Raw genomic sequence first — 17855 nt, 5'->3', positions numbered from 1 at the left:
AAATTCCCACCTTTTTGCAGTTACTTCAGTTTTGATCAACAGTTCATAACCAATAGATTGTGGTCAGAGTCCACATCTGCCCCTGGAAATGTCTTACAATTTAAAACCTGGTTCCTAAATCTCTGTCTTACCATTATGTAATCTATCTAAAACCTGTCAGTATCTCCAGGCTTCTTCCATGTATACAACCTTCTTTTATGATTCTTGAACCAAGTGTTAGCTATGATTAAGTTGTTCTCTGTGCAAAATTCTATCAGGCGGCTTCCTCTTTCATTTCTTAGCCCCAATCCATATTCACCTACTACGTTTCCTTCTCTCCCTTTTCCTGCTACCGAATTCCAGTCACCCATGACTATTAAATTTTCGTCTCCCTTCACTATCTGAATAATTTCTTTTATTTCATCATACATTTCTTCAATTTCTGCGTCATCTGCAGAGCTAGTTGGCATATAAACTTGTTCTACTGTAGTAGGCGTGGGCTTCGTGTCTATCTTGGCCACAATAATGCGTTCACTATGATGTTTGTAGTAGCTTATCCACAGTACTATTTTTTTTATTCATTATTAAACCGACTCCTGCATTACCCCTATTTGATTTTGTATTTATAACCATGTATTCACCTGACCAAAAGTCTTGATCCTCCTGCCAGCGAACTTCACTAATTCCTACTATATCTAACTTTAACCTATCCATTTCCCTTTTTAAATTTTCTAACCTACCTGCTCGATTAAGGGATCTGACATTCCACGTTCAGGTCGGTAGAACGCCAGTTTTCTTTCTCCTGATAACGACGTCCTCCTGAGTAGTTCCCGCCCGGAGATCCGAATGGGGGACTATTTTACCTCCGGAATATTTTACCCAAGAGGACGCCATCATCATTTAACCATAGAGTAAAGCTGCATGCCCTCGGGAAAAATTACGGCCGTAGTTTCCCCTTGCTTTCAGCCGTTCGCAGTACCATCACAGCAAGGCCGTTTTGGTTAGTGTTACAGGGCCAGATCAGTCAATCATCCAGACTGTTGCCCTTGCAACTACTGAAAAGGCTGCTGCCCCTCTTCAGGAACCACACGTTTGTCTGGCCTCTCAACAGATACCCCTCCGTTGTGGTTGCAACTACGGTACGGCTATCTGTATCGCTGAGGCACGCAAGCCTCCCCACCAACGGCAAGGTCCATGGTTCTTGGGGGGCTGTCCAGTCATATGCAAATGATGCACGGATCTCAGCCCATCCCATGCATTCCTCCTCGCATTCCGTATCCATTTAACCCCTCTCCACCCGCACCCTGAACTAGCTGAAAAAATTCCCCTATCTCCTCTAACACCCTCAATACCTTCGTCAGTCCTATACATCTCACAAAATGTAATCCCAACAATCCACTGTATGCGAATCCTTGCGTACTCAGGCCGCTGCCTCGTCTCTGCCAACAGCTTCCAATTTCCTTATCCCTCCAAGCACTTATTGTCATTTCACAGCGTAATTTCAACCGCCTCCCTCTCCCAGGCTACGAAATCATCTCCAAGAACTATCCCTTCTACCAATCACAGCTTACCTCACTTCTTTCTTTTCCCGCTTAACTGCAGTGCAGCCCACCTCCTACAATCCGTCTTTTGACCCTTACAAATACTCATCCCACATAATTTTTTACAGAACTTTCCCTCCAATCCAATTTACATCGAAACACCATACGTAGGAAGTATTACGAGAAGACCATAGTATCATCTGCTCCATAAAGCTGAATATTAGACACATCACTGTACATTTAACCTTAAGGTCACTGTTTATATTCCAAAAAATGTCTGTTTACGTATGTGATTGTTTTAATCAAAGGCTGAGCGACAATATGGCTGCTACCAGTCCACCTCTCTAAGGGGATCACGTTTATGACAGAGAAAAGTGAAAGAAAAAAATTCGGATAAGTGCGAATAGGACTCGCGGACTGTGGGTTCCTCATAAACTTACTTATGTATATAGAAATTTCATCCTTCCCGGGAGTCGAGAAATTCAACCACTTTTGCATTTTATCGATATCGATACTGGGAAGATATCGAAATAGTGACATTTATGGTCGTGTCTTTTGCTGCCATTGACTTGGAAGCTTAAAGTTTTTACGGCGCCGCCGGCCGCGGTGGCCGTGCGGTTCTAGGCGCTACAGTCCAGAACCGCGGGACTGCTACTGTCGCAGGTTCGAATCCTGCCTCGGGCATGGATGTGTGTGATGTCCTTAGGTTAGTTAGGTTTAAGTAGTTCTAAGTTCTAGGGGACTGATGATCTAGGATGTTAAGTCCCATAGTGCTCAGAGCCATTTGAACCATTTCTTTTACGGCACCAAGGGATCATACACTTTAGTATGTTTCGTAAATTTCAACTCCATACGTCCACCCTTTCCTGGGGAAAAGGGATCTTAAGAGACAAACAACCTGACAGTTGAATAGGAAATGGCAAAAAAAAAATTTTCATGTGTCGTAATTACTGATTAATAATTTACGGATCTTTTTACCTTACTTGCACTCGGAAACTTTGATTCTTGCCATATTTCATGATTATTGGTTAACGGGAAGTACGCTATAGGTTTTAATAGTGAGTTTGCGAGTTTTAAAATACGTGACGCAAATGGCCGCATCTTTTGATTGCACTGACTTAGGAGTTTAAATGTGTTACACCGCAAGGATACCGTAGAGTTTAGCATGTGATATAAATTTCAAATTGATACATCTACTTATTCCTGAGAAACAGAGTTCTTAACAGTCGGACAGGAAGAGAGACAGACGGACAAGAAATCGATCCTATAAGATTTCCTTTTTTACTGTCTGAGGTACGGTTGCCGAAAAACAAGAATATGCTACTGCAAGAAATAACTTGGACATCTTATTGTAGGTGAGTTGCAGCGATCAAGATGGAATGCGACAACTCTGATTAAAAATTGGAAGAATATCAAATGCAATCAAACGATAAAGAGGATGTATTTACAAATATGGGTAGATTACATTACAAGAAACGAGAGTAATGGTGGCTTACCTGGTTTTCGGTAGGAAACGTAGAGGTAGAGGGTGACGACCACAACGAAGGTGATGAGCGCCATGACCCAAGACATGAGGAACATCACTCCGATACACATGAGGGTTCCCAGCAGGCTCACCCAGGCATTGTAGTACTGCAACAAGAGGTCACCATGTAGTGCCACTCACTGCTGACTTTAGTTGTCAGTGATAAAGTTTAACACCTCAAAAAGACTACCATCTTGTGAATTGTACATGTTCTTAGTCCTTCTCCACATATTCATTTCTCAATGCGCTGGATTTTTCCATAGATGGAAGGCATAACGGGAACATTGGTGGTAGAATTCTGCATTTTGCCTGTTCAGAAAACAATCCATTTCCAGAAAATTGCCATTTCGTCATTCTGAAAATGCGTGTCATTCAATGGCTTCTTCATTTGGGAAAAGGCGAAGAAGTCACAGTGTGCTACGTCAGAAGAATACGCAGAATGACGCAAAATTTGACAGCCTACAGTAGCCGTATCTGTGACTGACCTGTGCAGAACGAGCTGACGTGTTGTTATGGGGCAGGAACACTTCTAATGACAGCTTCCAGCGATGCGACGTCTGGTCAGTATACCTCAATCTCGTCAGAAGATTTGGATAGTATGCTCCTGTGACGGTTTGCCCCCTATGAGTTTAATTTATGTGCACCATATCATAGCAGTCCCAGAAACACTCGGCTTCACCTTGTCCAATGATGGTTGGGTCTTCGCGACTTCGGAGGTGGCAAATCCAATTGTTTCCACTGCCATCTCCGCTTCTTTGTCTCAGTCCAAGTGATACATTCACTATTCGTCCACGATGATTAGATGGCTAAAGACGTCTTCTGGACTGGCCTGACAACGCTATAACATAACCTCTGCTGCCTCGATTTTACAGGCTTTCTGAATGGGGGTGAGCACTCGTAGAACCCAGCGGGTTGCAATCTTTGTCATATTCAAAATATCGCGAAAGAGAATGGAAACTGATCAATGGCAAATTTTCACTTTTCCACCATCACTTCGATCGTGATATGCCGGTCTTTCGGCACCAGACTCTACTTCTCTTGAGGTTCTCGTTTCTTCACAGGCTCTTGATCTGCTACTTGTTCACCATTCAGATTTGTTTGACAACACTGGAAGTGTCTGTGCCAGCTGCTCACTGTGTCATTGTACATATCCACCAACGCAGTGTGGATTGTTGCTGTATTGTTCCGCTTCAAATGCAGAAGCAAATGAATTACTGCAAGATACTCAAGTTCATAAAGGGGAAGCTTCGTTTCGTTTTGGATCCTCTAGAGGCGTGTTGCGGTATTGTGGAATGAGGATTTCAATGAGTACTAGCACTGCAGACATGAACTAAAAAAAAAAAAAAAAAAAAAAAAAAAAAAAAAAAAAAAAAATTCAATTGCGTAACTTTGCGTTTTGGAGATGATTTCTAAAGCTTTATTACTATCCCTTATACGTGTTCTTTAATGTCATCTAACTGCCATCCATTAGCTGGTACGATGGTCTTTTCTTATCTCTTGGAACCCTGTGTATGACGCTTATTCGCTCGTCTACATGATCCACCTACGTTTATTTCAGTCGAAAGACAGTCGTATTTATGTCTTATAGTCCGATCTGTTTCCTGACTTACCTGTTTTTCTGTATCTCTGAGCAACGATGAATGTCCATGAATAGTTTTTCGCATTTTAAGATCATACCTCACTGCAATTTATCAAAAGTGGAAAAACATATACTTATTGTAAACTTTTCTTTTCAGACACATCAAAGGCATAGTTCTGAAAACATTACTTAATTTACCAAAAATGCTCCCGAACATTTATATTCTTCTCGTATTTCTTCTGCTCTCCGTCCAGTGACTGTTATCAGCTGCCCTGAACAAAAACTCGTCAACTTCTTCTATAACTTCTTTGCTGATTTATAGAATGCTCCTTGCGATCTGTTCGTTATTCTCTATTTCAGCCTACTTGCAAAATTCTGGACTAAGGTTCTCTATTCGTTTTCTTAATTCATCTGCGCTAGAGGCAACCGGCATAATTTCAGCAAAACGAAGGAGGTTCAGCTGTGCTAAATCAATGCGTAGTCCGTCTTTATCGCAGTCTTTGGTTTTGAAAAGTTCTTCTCTGGCTGTTGAAATAAGTTTTTGCGATGCATAATCTTGTTGGCCACACTCTTAAAAAAGAAAAAAAAAGATGTATCACGAAGGAATTACCCAAATTGGATGGCAATCGGTAGATGTGACGTTCGAGGACTTCTCCAACACATGCAGATCAGCAAAAGCGACGGACTTAGGACAGATCCCTGTGGCACTAGCCAGTTAGATTCAGATTTGTTCCTTGTTTCTGGAAATGAAGGAAAACCTTCTGCTTCCGGTTTGCTAAATATAGTGGAATCAGATTTTCCCTCCAACATGACAGAATATATTATTGTTCATTATGTCAAATGCCGCTGCTACATTACAGGAGATACTAGGGCACTTATCGTTTAGACCTTTAAGGTACCTCACACACGAACTAATAAACTGAAATTACAATTGAGTCTCGTTTTCTCGAGCCATACTATGAGTCTGCACTGAGTCTGATACTGTTCTCGTACAGGTTGCCTTCTCTAAGGCCTTCGACAACACTGATAACAAGGAAACTGAGCTGTAATTGTGAAGTTTCTCTCTCACTTCTTTTGAAGCAGTTTTACTAACGAGTGTTTTAATTCTACATTTATGTCCATACTCCGTCAGCTACCGTATAGTGTGTGGCGGAGGATCACCCCTAACCGCAATTCTCCTCCAACTTCCCTGTTTCATTGGTATATGAAAAGAACGACTGTTAATAAACTTCAGTATGAGGTCTCATTGTTCTGATTTTCTTGGTGTAGTCATTTCGCGACACCTCGTAAATTCATCAGCAACCCTCACGGTGACGCAGTGTAGCATCTCAGTAACACTCCCGGCCGACTAAACGATCCCATAACGAAAGATGCCCGCTCTTCATTGGGTCTCTGTCTCTTCTGTTAGTCTAACCTGGTATGGATCGTAGACTGGTGGACAATTCACAAGCATCGGTCGAACAAGCATTTTGTAAGCCACTTCTTACGTGGGTGAACTACATTTCCTTGGGATTCTTCCAATGAATCTCAGCCTGTAATCTACTTTCGCTACAATTTGCTTCGTATGGTCAGTCCACTTTAGGTCGCTTCGTATGGTTACTCCTACATATTTTCAGTAGCTGCTGTACACAATGATTTTTTTTCCAATAGCGTAATGGTGCAGTAAGATCTGTTTGTCTACTTACGAGCAATATGTAACATTTTTACACACGTTCTGGGTCCACTGTCAGTCCCTGTACTAACCATTATTCATCCGCATGTCTGTCTGTATCTTGTTACAGTCTTCTGACGATTCGTGGAAATATCCTGCCAGAAAGACGCGTTGCACAGTTTGCTGAGTGCAGCAGTAATGTTTGGTGCACTGACATTCGTACGTCTACTTGGTGTTTCGTCATAATGTCAGTACTTACTCCTCGTTAATTTAAGAAATGGTGGTACTTCCTCATTCCTCGTTCCATGTTTGTGTATGATGCAGCAACTGCTTTGGAATACCACACTGAAAAGGTTCTCGAGAAGAGTATCGTTTTGACTGAACTTTCGAAGAACTGACAGACACTGGTAACTGAGGATGTTATTATGCTGGATCACTGATGCTGTAATCCTCACACACAGCAGTTGTAATATGTCCTGCCATGATACCTCTTACAAACTGACCATATACTTTCAATTTACTATTCAGAGTTTCTTGTTCTCTCCATGCAATTATGGTATAACTCCCTTTTCTCTTACATGACAATGTAATATTAAATTAAAGTATCATATCCATCGAAGTGCTGAGATTTTTGAGTTTTTTACTCGACACTAAAATAAAAAGTATGATGTGAAAGTCTTTGATTTATGTCTTACATTAAAACTTCACATTACTATCACCTTTAACGCCTGGTACTGTAAGAAGGAACCTCGCCCAGTCACTTCTTCTTCCACTGATATCGTGATACCTTCTTCGTAAGCTGATCCACGGATGAAAAGTCGTTAATAGTTTTAACGAAGCATCAGAAATGTTAGTTTAGGTCTGTAGCTGAGTACTGGACCTAAGATCCGTGTCTTCGTGTAAGGTCATAGATGTTTTTGTTAATCTGACGGTTATATATGACTACGAATTTAAAATAAACAAAGTATATCTTACAGAAAACAGAGGAAGAACCTTCATAACCAATGAAAAGATGATATTGTAAAATAAAAGTATACCAGATTGTACCTTGAACGCAGGCCTCCAACCGGGGCTCTTTGATATGGAAGCATGGAAGACGGAGAAGTTGATAAGAGCGTAGGCTGCGAGGAAGAAATTGGAGAGCAAAGGTGCGATCGCATTCAGCTGTGCTGAAAAAAAAAATACAAACTCAGATTAATCAGCAAGTTACAGGCCTTATTACAGAAATGTCTCATTCTATCATAATTGTTAGTAGCACCGGTTTTAAGATTATTACGAGTTTTTCAGCTCACCAATTAATATGCATCCGAAGGAAATTAGCGACACGAGAATATAACCTCTGACAGGATCGTTGTTCGCACCATACCCAACGGAGAAGAATCCTATGAATGGATACAGCCTGTCCTTTGCGAGAGCCTAGAAAAATTGAAAACACATGCTTATTGTAATCATCATCAAAGTATAGCAAAACATACTGACATAATTAAGCGATATTGCATGGCAGCATGTGCTCTACAAGTCACACTTAATTAAGGCAATTCAGGCATGTGTCATCAATTCATTAATTTTTGAGTGTCGTCGTCCAAAAAGTGCATTTTTCTGGTTCTTTTGACTCATAAGTTTGTACCCATCTAAACATTACAGCATAGTTCTTCCGATTACTCTTACACTCACTTTCTATAAACAATTCCTCCTGCACAATATCAGTGTCTAAGAACAAAAACTAGCAACCAACATGAGGATGAATTTTGTAAGAGATTCTACCCCAGGGAGTAACCAATCTCCCAATTCTAAGGAAATGAAAAGTAAGAATTCGGTTTCTGTGGACTTACAACATCGTGCAAAGGGTGAGTCGGAGCGTCCTGAAACATACTTAAAACGACAAAGATGTAACATCAAACATAAGAATATATATTGTCTAGCCACCTTTAATGTGCACCCCCCTCTAAAAGCAGGCAAACTAAAAACATTAACAGAATTTCTCAAAAAGAAAAATATTGTGGTAACTGAACTCCAAGAAAAAACATAATCACTGAAACACCTTTTTGACTCAGAAAAATTCAAGATTTTTAACAGAAAAACCAAGAAAGAGTATAAAAAAGCCACGATCTTCAACACAGTTAATTGTAAATAAAAATAAATTGAACTCGAGAACAGAATTTAAACTCATAAATGGAAGACTTTCCACATTAACCTTCAAGTCAACATGGAAAATGTACACTACTGTCAACACACATGCACTAACAAACAAAATAAAAACAACACAAACAGAGCAAACACAAGAATTTTGGAAATTTTTTTTTTAATTTTATTTAACGTATGGCTATACATGTAACATTAATACATCAAGTGTTAGACATTAAAATCTTATAACAATCATGAATATAATTTATGTTTATATTGGTCAGTTAAAAGGTTATATCGAGGTTTGAGATCCATTCTAGCGCCGACGGGGATGCCTCCAGGAAGTCGGACCAGTTCCCTGCATATGCTCGCAAGGAGCATTCACCATGGATGTGTTGGATCGTCTGTCTAGGGGCACCGCAGTCGCATTCTGGTGACATCGCTCTTCCCCATTTGTGTAGTGAATCCGCACACCTGCCATGTCCAGTACGTATTCGATTTAATGCGGACCATGCTTACCGTGTTAGTTCCATTCCAGAGATGTTGCAGTTATAGCTCTCAAACCAGGTCTGTAGTTGGTCATTTGTCTTTTGGTTCCAATCTAGTCTCCATTGTTTCATGTGGTCATAGTTATTATTTTGAAGCTGCTCAGCTGTGCGTATGGGTGGCTTTCTTGATTTCAACCGAGTGTGTCGCAGTTGTGAGAATTCTTCTTTAATTGGTAGTTCTGGTTTTGTCTCAATCTTCCTGAATTCGTGCAGTAGGGCCGCTTTTCTACGCAGGTCCGGGGGCAGGATATTACATAGCACCGGTAACCAGTACGTGGGCGTTGATTTAACAGTTCCAGAAATCAACCTCATTGTGTTATTTAATTGCCTGTCAATAAGTTTGGTGTGACAGCTATTAATCCAGACTGGAGCGCAGTACTCAGCCACAGAGAACACTAAGGCGATAGATGAGGTGCGTAATGTTTTTGCGTTAGCTCCCCAAGTAGTACCGCTAAGTTTTTGAATGATGTTATTCCGTGTTCCAATTTTTGCAGTGGTGTTCTCCAGATGTTTTCGGTAAGAAAGAGTGCGATCCAATGTTATACCTAAGTACTTTGGAAACTTATTATGTTTGAGGTTGGTGTTTCCGAGTTTTATGTTAATAATTTCATTTGCCATTTTGTTATTAAGATGGAATGTAGATACTTCAGTTTTGTTAGGGTTTGGCTTGAGTCTCCATTTCTTGAAATAATTGTATAGTATTTCAACGTCATTATTAAGGACTTCCTCTGTATTGAAGAGATACTTGTCTCTGGTAGCCAGTGCTATGTCGTCCGCATAGCAAAATTTTCTTGACTTTGTGTTTGGGAGATCTGCGATATAGAGGTTAAACAGAAGAGGGGCCAATACGGAGCCTTGCGGAAGCCCGTTGTTAATAAGTTTTGTTTTGCTTGTCTTTCCGTTTAGGGTGACCTGGAAGGTTCTGTTACTCAGCATATTATGTATTAAGGTTGTTAAAATCTGGCAAGGAATCACTCATATCGTTGGGTGTTCATGTGCGGGTAGTACAATACTTGGCCAGATTTGGTTTGGTGGTTTGTAGACATTTATAAGTCCTATGTTGTATACTTTTATATCAACAACATGGATGTTGTTTTCTGTGCTTGTGGACAACAGGTGTGCATGTTCAATATCGGATCGGGCATATGTGGCGGTGCCATAGGCGTGATGATCTGTTGCGCCTATTTGTTGGAAGCCTTGAATACGTCATCTTCTTTGTAAGGCTTCCTGCGAGTCGGTATGTGTTTCCTGAAGAAGTACCACATCGATGCTATTGTCCAATAGAAACTTTGAAAGATATTCAGATTTGGATAGACTAATTCCCTCAATATTTAGCTGGCAGATCTGGACTGATGGTCCCAATCTTCTAGTCGGATGGTTCCCAAAGGAATCGTTCGTTTGGTCGCTTCGTTGCATGTTTGAATTACCAGGAGATCCCAAAGGATAGTCTGGTAGCTAAGTTTGTAGACTATTTAGCCGCGATATAATCACGTTGCCCGGGGTGCACCACGTGGAGGCTAGTCTACTACGCACCCCTTTGGCAAATAATTAATCAGCAAGACATTAGACCGAATTCTGTAAAGAAACAAAGTAATATTGCTTGGAGATTTTAATGCCCAAATCGGCAAAGAACATCGTCACGTGTAGTAGACAGACATACTGCACATACCGTAACTAATGCAAATGGATAGCTACTTACCAGCCTATGTGAAGAACAGGGTATGGTATTAAAATCAGTATTCTTTTAGAAGCTTCCTCGTAAGCAAACTACATTGGTGTCACTGAATCTAGTTCTAGGCAGGGAAACAACTTGATCCTGTGGCTATAAGTAAACACTCTGCGATAAAATATTCCATGTTAAAATCGCGAAAAGTGCTGGTTTGGGTTTAGATCGTTATATGCCCATAATCAAGTTCAAAATTAGACCCATAGTTAGAATAAACAATCAGAACCAACGAAAGAAGTTTGACACACAGTGATTAGCCAAGGACAGTAATTCTAAAACAATATGAATACGATCAGCAGAAAATGCCATTGGCCTCAAAAATAAATAGACAAATAAATAAATAAATAAATAAACACCCTAAGTGGAATGATGAATATGGTGAACTTGTCTTCAACAGACAGAGAGCCTGGACATCTGCAACGCAAAAAAGGTAAGAATCGAGAACCCTTTATATAAGACAGGAAAGCAACATCAAAAGTTCTTCAGAGGGTCACACTGTATGATCGGTTGAGCTCAAAAGAATCGGAGTTTAAGTAAAACACCGTAAGTCAGTTCTACAAAGTATTCCAAACCAGCTCAATACACCAACAAATTCACGTTCCAAGTATCTAAAAACGCTCAAAACCGTATACAAAAACAACGAAAACTTTAAAATACTTGCAGAACATTTCAAGCAATAACACAACTGCAACCTACCAAAGAAAACAATATGATAGCATGCATAACAAATATAATTCAAGAAATTTGGAAAACCAGCAGACTCCTGGCTGGATAGACATCTATCTTAATACATCCCCTACAAAAGAAGGGAGATAAAACTGATGCTAACAAATATAGAAGGCTCTCCCCGTTGTCAGTGACCTGTAAGACCCTGTAGAAGGCCCTTTTAAACAGAACTGAAACAATACTTGAGCCATAGTTACGTGAATGCAAAGGAACGTACAGGATGAGAGGCAGGAGAGAGATCACGTGTAGAAAAAGTCACAAATTTAAAGCACAACTTAGAAATATGGAAAATCAGAAACTTGAAATAAGTTTTGACATTTGTAGACTTTAAAAAGATACATGATTCTATTGATGGAAATATATCACTCGATATTTTAAAAGAGTTTGGTGAAAGTAATAAAACAACAGACATATTTAAAGCAACTTTAGTCAAAAGCAAAATTTATGCGAGAACTGTCAGATAATTGTGAAACAAATTCTGGGGTAAGACAAGGAGATGGTTTATCGCACCTACTTTATAACTGTGCATTAGAGAACGTGGTTAGTGATTGGAGGAATTCCATAAATACTAACGGTATACAACTAGGGAGAACGCCAAACAAGACCGCTGTACAATGTCTAGCCATTGCAGATGACATGGCACTTAATACAGACTCACTTGAAAACGCATGAGAACAAATCACAGAACTACAAAGTCGAATGGTAAAAGTACAGTTGCAAACACCATTTGAAAAATGGAATTCATGACAGACATCGATAACACACCTCAAAAGCTTAAAATAAATAACAATACAATATCTAAAGTAGACTCTTAAGTATCTATGAGAATGGGTATGAAACAACACGAAGGAAAAGACAGAAATAGAGACTACCCTACATAATACTGGGAGGACTTTTCAGATATCAAGAAACATGTCTACCAAAATCTCTTTATCCTGAAACACAAAAGTGGAACATTATGGAAGAGTGGTCATACTAGAAATACTCTATCCTGTGGGAACTCTTAAACTGACTACGAAGGGAGAGCTATAGAAGATAGAAGAAACTCAAAGAAGAACCTCAATACAAATACTAAGAGCCAAAATCAGCAGCAAATTAGCGTACAGATAAATAGAAAATTATTCCTTGAACCCATATGCAGGACGGATAATGTCAGAATAACTAAACAAAGCTCTGACTTCCTAAATAATCACAAATCCAAAATCACATTGGTAAGAAAAAAATATGAAGAAACATCAAAATATGGGAGTCGACATGGATACAATAAGAAATAGAACACAATTAAAAGGCAGGCCTTCAGGACAGGAAAAAAATGAAAAACTGGAAGAAAATGAGCACAGGAAAAGGAGGAACAACCTTCTCGAAAGATGAAAACAGTGTGGGCCCAAAGAAAACTACAGGTGAAAACAAAGAGAAATGTTGATTTATTGTACCCTTAGAAATAAAAAAAACAACTGGGGGGGAGGGGTACAGTAATCTATAACAGAACCAAATCACAGCATGCCGTTACGAACGAGAGAAAATATACGGTCTCAGAATATCCCTTCGTACTATTCAGGGTTTTGTTTAATCTTCATGCTTCCCATTTTTTTGTCATAGGAAAAAAAGCTCATGGTAAGTTATCAGCGATGTGACAAAAATCTTCCCGACAACACGCTCGTTATACGTGCTGCGTGTAATATGCCAGATGATAACGAAGGCAATCGCTGGTCACCTGCAAATAGCTAACTACCGTTTTTAAAAAGGAAACGTTCTTTTCTCCAAGTGCCCTGATAATGATGTTTGTGTTTCTTTTATGTCTTTTGCTATCGAGACCAGCGCTTTTCATTGGTGTACACGAATTTTGTTGGAATATCAGAAACGTGGAGGCTGAATAATTTAAGAAAAAGAATGTGGCGCTACGTTGTTCCACTTTTTAAGATTCCAAACTCTCTATTCAAACGGCACAGTATAAAGAAGAATGGAGAATAAAATAAAATAAATATCAGATGACGATTAGTTTGGTTTTAGGAAAAGTAAAGGCACCAGACAGACAGTTCTGACATTGCCCTACCAATGAAAGCAAGATTACAAAAAATCAAGACACATTCATGGGACCTATCGACCTAGAATAAGCTTCAGACAATTTAAAATGGTGGAAGAAATTTGAAATTCTCAGAATAATAGGTGTAAGCTATAGGGAAAGAACAGAAAACAATAAGAATGGAAAACTAAGAACGAAGTGTGCAGATTAAAAAAGGTGTAATACAGAGAAGTAGTAATGGAATGGGCATTCTGGATCAATTTGTCCTTTGACTGCCGGGTTGCCTACAAGTTGTGGCAAAAGCGTAATGTAATGATAAACCCTGCCTCTCTTAAGTCCCACACCATTCTGAAGCCACGCCCCTTCCTCTCCTCCCCCTTTTTTTGGAAATAGGTCAATCAGAAAGCAATTAAGACAACACTTGGCTCTCCCAAAAACAGTTCAGAATTTTGTTGTAGAATCACATTTCTCAATTCCTTTCTAAGCCCTGTCCCTGTAATTCATCTATGAGTCATGTGATATCATCTGCACACATGTGCCAGTATAAGACTTTACATTTTTTTCTGTTATATCTGCAATAATTCTGTTTTCATTGTGATATTTGCTAGTATGTATGACGTTGGTTTTGCATTCTAATGCCTTTATTTTTAAACAGTTGAATTGTTAAATTTGATGTATTTCTGCACAGGGTTATTTTTGTGATTTGTATCAGTTCTTATGTAACGGTATTTGGGGTTTTGGGTTTTCTGCCAGTTGTTCTTTTTTGATGCTGATTGTGTCACTGAGTGGATTAAAGTGTACATCTCGGACATCAAAGGAGATCAGTTTTACAGTTGGCAGGATGTGTGAATCTTTTTGTTTTGTGATTAATGCTAAGGAGTTTTATATAGTTCTGTTGTTCTCTAGTTTATAATGTTAAGCTAAGTAATAATCTCTAAACTTTGCAGTGTGGCATGTGTGACCACTCTTGAAATTGATAACTGATCTGAAGGGGTTATTTTCTATATATGTCTTTGACTGGATTCTGTGTTTTGGTGACACCTCTTTGTTTTGTAATAATGTTTGTTTCTGTAATCTTGATCAGGTATTTGATATTTTTAATGTATTTTTCAATTTCATTTGGAATCTAATAGATGGATCAGACTTTAGTTTTTGGACATTATTTTTTTTTATAATTCATCTCTGTTTTATTCGGATATTCCCCTATAACTATGAGCACCACAGTATTACTTTACCTGATTTTGTAGCTATAGTCCCCTTTTTCTTGCTTTTTCCTTTATAGATTTTAATATAGCTTCTTTGTTATCTTACTGTTTGTTTCTATGAGTTTTGCAGTTTTAACAAGGTCATTTACTTGTTTTATTATGAATTTCCTCATTCGTCCTATATTTACATTATTGTTCTTCCTTCTTGTGCTACAGTACTTTCTGTTTCTATTATGATGTTCCTATTGTGTATGTGTGTTCCTTTTACTTGTTAATGTTATAGTATCAAATGAGATTAAAAGTCTGATAGACAGCCAACCAGCATTAAAAACAAATTAAAATAATTTCTGAGTGACAATTCCTTCTAGTCAACAGATGAATTTTTAGATATGAAATAGTAATTGTAAAAAAATAATAATAATTTAATTATATCATGTGAATAAACCTTATGTTAAACTGACATGTTACAAATGGTTACAAAATGTATTCATGATGTGTTAAGCAAGTATTAATATCATGTAATGAAATGTATTTAAAATTTTTCCAAACAAGTATGTTTCCACTTTACTTAGTTGTATGACAGTGAGATTCAACACTCTCTGGTAAAAATGTCTTCTGGAAGTTCTACTGCAGTTGTTATTTCATGAACATACTTAATTATGGTTGCTGCTTTCTGTTGATATTTTCTGAGCTATCTGTTCTGTTTTGTCTACCATATGTCATAGGATTGTAGGATTATTCACGTAAATAAGTATCTGCAAATGAAAATTATAAATTTTTTGTTTAGGTCAAATTTTTTTTGCATATAGTTCCCTAATTTCACTACTAACCAATATCTCTGTGCTGCTAACATAGCTTTGCACGATGCTTGAGAACACTACTTAACTTTACCCAAATGTAATTTGGACTCAAATAATACTGATTACACGTTTTATTGATTTTAAACTTTTTCATTATTGATATGTATGAGGGGCTTCTTGCACGTGTTGTAGGTCTGTAAAGGGTATGCTTAACAGACAAGGGCGGCCATATCATAGTTTTTAGGGCGGCCTGGACGTGGGGATATGGTGTATCTTTAATATTTTGAAAGACGAATGGCAACTCGTAAGTAGCCTTAAAGAAGTTCCAGTTCCGACCCTGTTAAAAACCTACGTAATACCGATTATAAATCTTTTTCCCTCATAGCTAAATGGGGGGGGGAGGGGGGGTGTTGCGCCTCCCTCTCCCACTCCACAACCGTCGCCCACGAGAATAGGCGCCCTTGTTAACAGTCAAAAATAATATTATATATTTGAGTAATGGCGCGATTGGTGCGTTTCAAAGAAATAATATTGTTGATATTTGCAAACATCCTTCCTCAGGTGCTGATCAGTCATGTCGATAAGAACAGATCTTATTTGCTCCCACAGAACATAGCTTCAGTGAAGGCTAAAATCGAAGCTAAAACGGAGAGAGGTGATGCGTGGTTAGCACAGTGGACTCGCATAAGGGCGAACTGCGGTTCAGATCGGTTAACGGAGAGCAGGGAATCAGTGACGATAAGGCCGTGATATCATCATTGACAACAGATTCCAATCGGAATTTAAAGAAAGATAGGAGGATATTTTTGCGTATTAATCGTGACAGGACACAGATTTCAATTTATGTAAGCAGCAGTATCAAACATTCATCCCTGAAACTGAAAATGTTGCGTATGGCTGGACAAAGTTCAAGAGTATTGTATGTACGCCTTTGACAGATATGTGCCGAACACGGTTGTGAGGTATGGAAAAAATCCACTGTTGTTTTACAGTTGTGTTGGAAAGCTGCTTCAAAAACAACGTAGCCAAAGCCTCACGCACAAACAGAAACAGAAAGAAACGAAGAATAGCGTATGGCGAACTATAAGTGAACCAGTCAACGAATCCGAAAGTAAAGCTCTATCTAGCGATCTGACAATAAATTCTTTGACATTCCGTTAAAACAGCAAACAATGAAAGAGATTTGTCCAGAGACTCAGCGACTGTAACGAAGTTGAACGAAGGATAACAGAGAGAAGATCGAAACATTAAGTTCCTTCTTCCAAAACAGTTTCGCTGAAGATGGTAGTACTGCTGTCTCTCCTTACAATCTTCCCAAGAAATGGCAATAATCAAGGTTAGTGAACGTGTGATAGAAAATCAGCCAAAATCGCTCAACAGACAGGACAGGCGACTGGACCAAAACGAGTATACGTAGGGTATGCGAAAGAGCTGCAGTATACCGCAGGTGACTGGCGGTACGAACTACGAAACGTTTCAAGTGATTTCAAACCTGAGCAAATCAATTTTGTTCTCAAGAAGGGGCATCGAAGAAAGACACACACAACTGCTACACGGTTTTAGAATACATTTTAAGGTCCTGTATTCTGAACTTTCTGTGGACCGAAAACCCACTCTGCTGGAATCAACATTGATTTTACAAATAAGGCACGTGTGAAAAACAACTCACTCAGTTCGTCCACATTCATTACTGGCGCTCAGGCTGATGTGTTCCCCGACTTCCGTAACGCGTTAGATAGAGTTCGGCTTTGCTGCCTAATCAACAAAGGACGAGCATACGGAATATCGGACCAACTTTGTGAAGTTTGAGGAGCTCCTAATTAATGGAACACCTATATATATCTTAAGAGAGAGAGAGATCTTCAGACGTAAAAGTAACTTCGGGTGAAAAAAAAGAAAAAGACGCACCACGAAGGACTTATCCCAATGGCACACGGCGTGAGTTTCTTCTGCTTTTCTTCGTGCTTGCCACGCCCTTCCTTGCCCAGCAAGGTCGCCGAATCTCTCCCCAGCTGAGAACATTTGGAGAATTTTGGGCAGGACACTTCAAATAGCTCGGTATTCTTATCTAACGTGCCAATTGGACGGAATTTGGCACGTTATCCCTCAATGGGACATCCAATAACTCTATCAATCAATGCAAATCCGGATAACTGCTTTCATAGGAGCCAGAGGTGGAACATCGCATTATTGACTTACTCAATCTTTGAAACTCTTTCTATTGCATAAGTCATCCAATTTTTGTGAAATTGTAATTTTTGTTTGACTGCACATGCACATCACATATGCCGATTTCCGTCCTGTTCGGATAATTCCTTCGTGGTGCGTCTTTTTTTTTTGTCTTAGAATGTATGTAAATGTTATTTTATTCATGTTGGATCTTCAGAACTCCGCGGTCGTTAATGATAGTAGCTGAAAACTTTAGTCA

The 17855-nt window shown here is 39.1% G+C and overlaps 1 protein-coding gene across 1 annotated transcript in view; it reads right to left on the bottom strand.

The window, feature by feature from the left end:
* Positions 1 to 17855, bottom strand: part of LOC126198906 (bumetanide-sensitive sodium-(potassium)-chloride cotransporter-like) — a 553300-nt gene that overhangs the window by 109084 nt on the left and 426361 nt on the right. The window contains exons 10-12 of the mRNA XM_049935533.1: positions 7568 to 7691; positions 7323 to 7444; positions 3017 to 3152 (exon numbers count right to left, since the gene is read on the bottom strand). Coding sequence (XP_049791490.1) covers positions 3017 to 3152; positions 7323 to 7444; positions 7568 to 7691 — 382 coding nt within the window. The remainder of the gene's footprint in view (positions 1 to 3016; positions 3153 to 7322; positions 7445 to 7567; positions 7692 to 17855) is intronic.

The sequence above is a fragment of the Schistocerca nitens genome, chromosome 8 (genome assembly GCF_023898315.1).
Source record: "Schistocerca nitens isolate TAMUIC-IGC-003100 chromosome 8, iqSchNite1.1, whole genome shotgun sequence".
NCBI lineage: Eukaryota > Metazoa > Arthropoda > Insecta > Orthoptera > Acrididae > Schistocerca > Schistocerca nitens.
The sequence above is the reverse complement of the archived record's forward strand: the minus strand, read 5'-3'. Positions and strand labels throughout refer to the sequence as shown.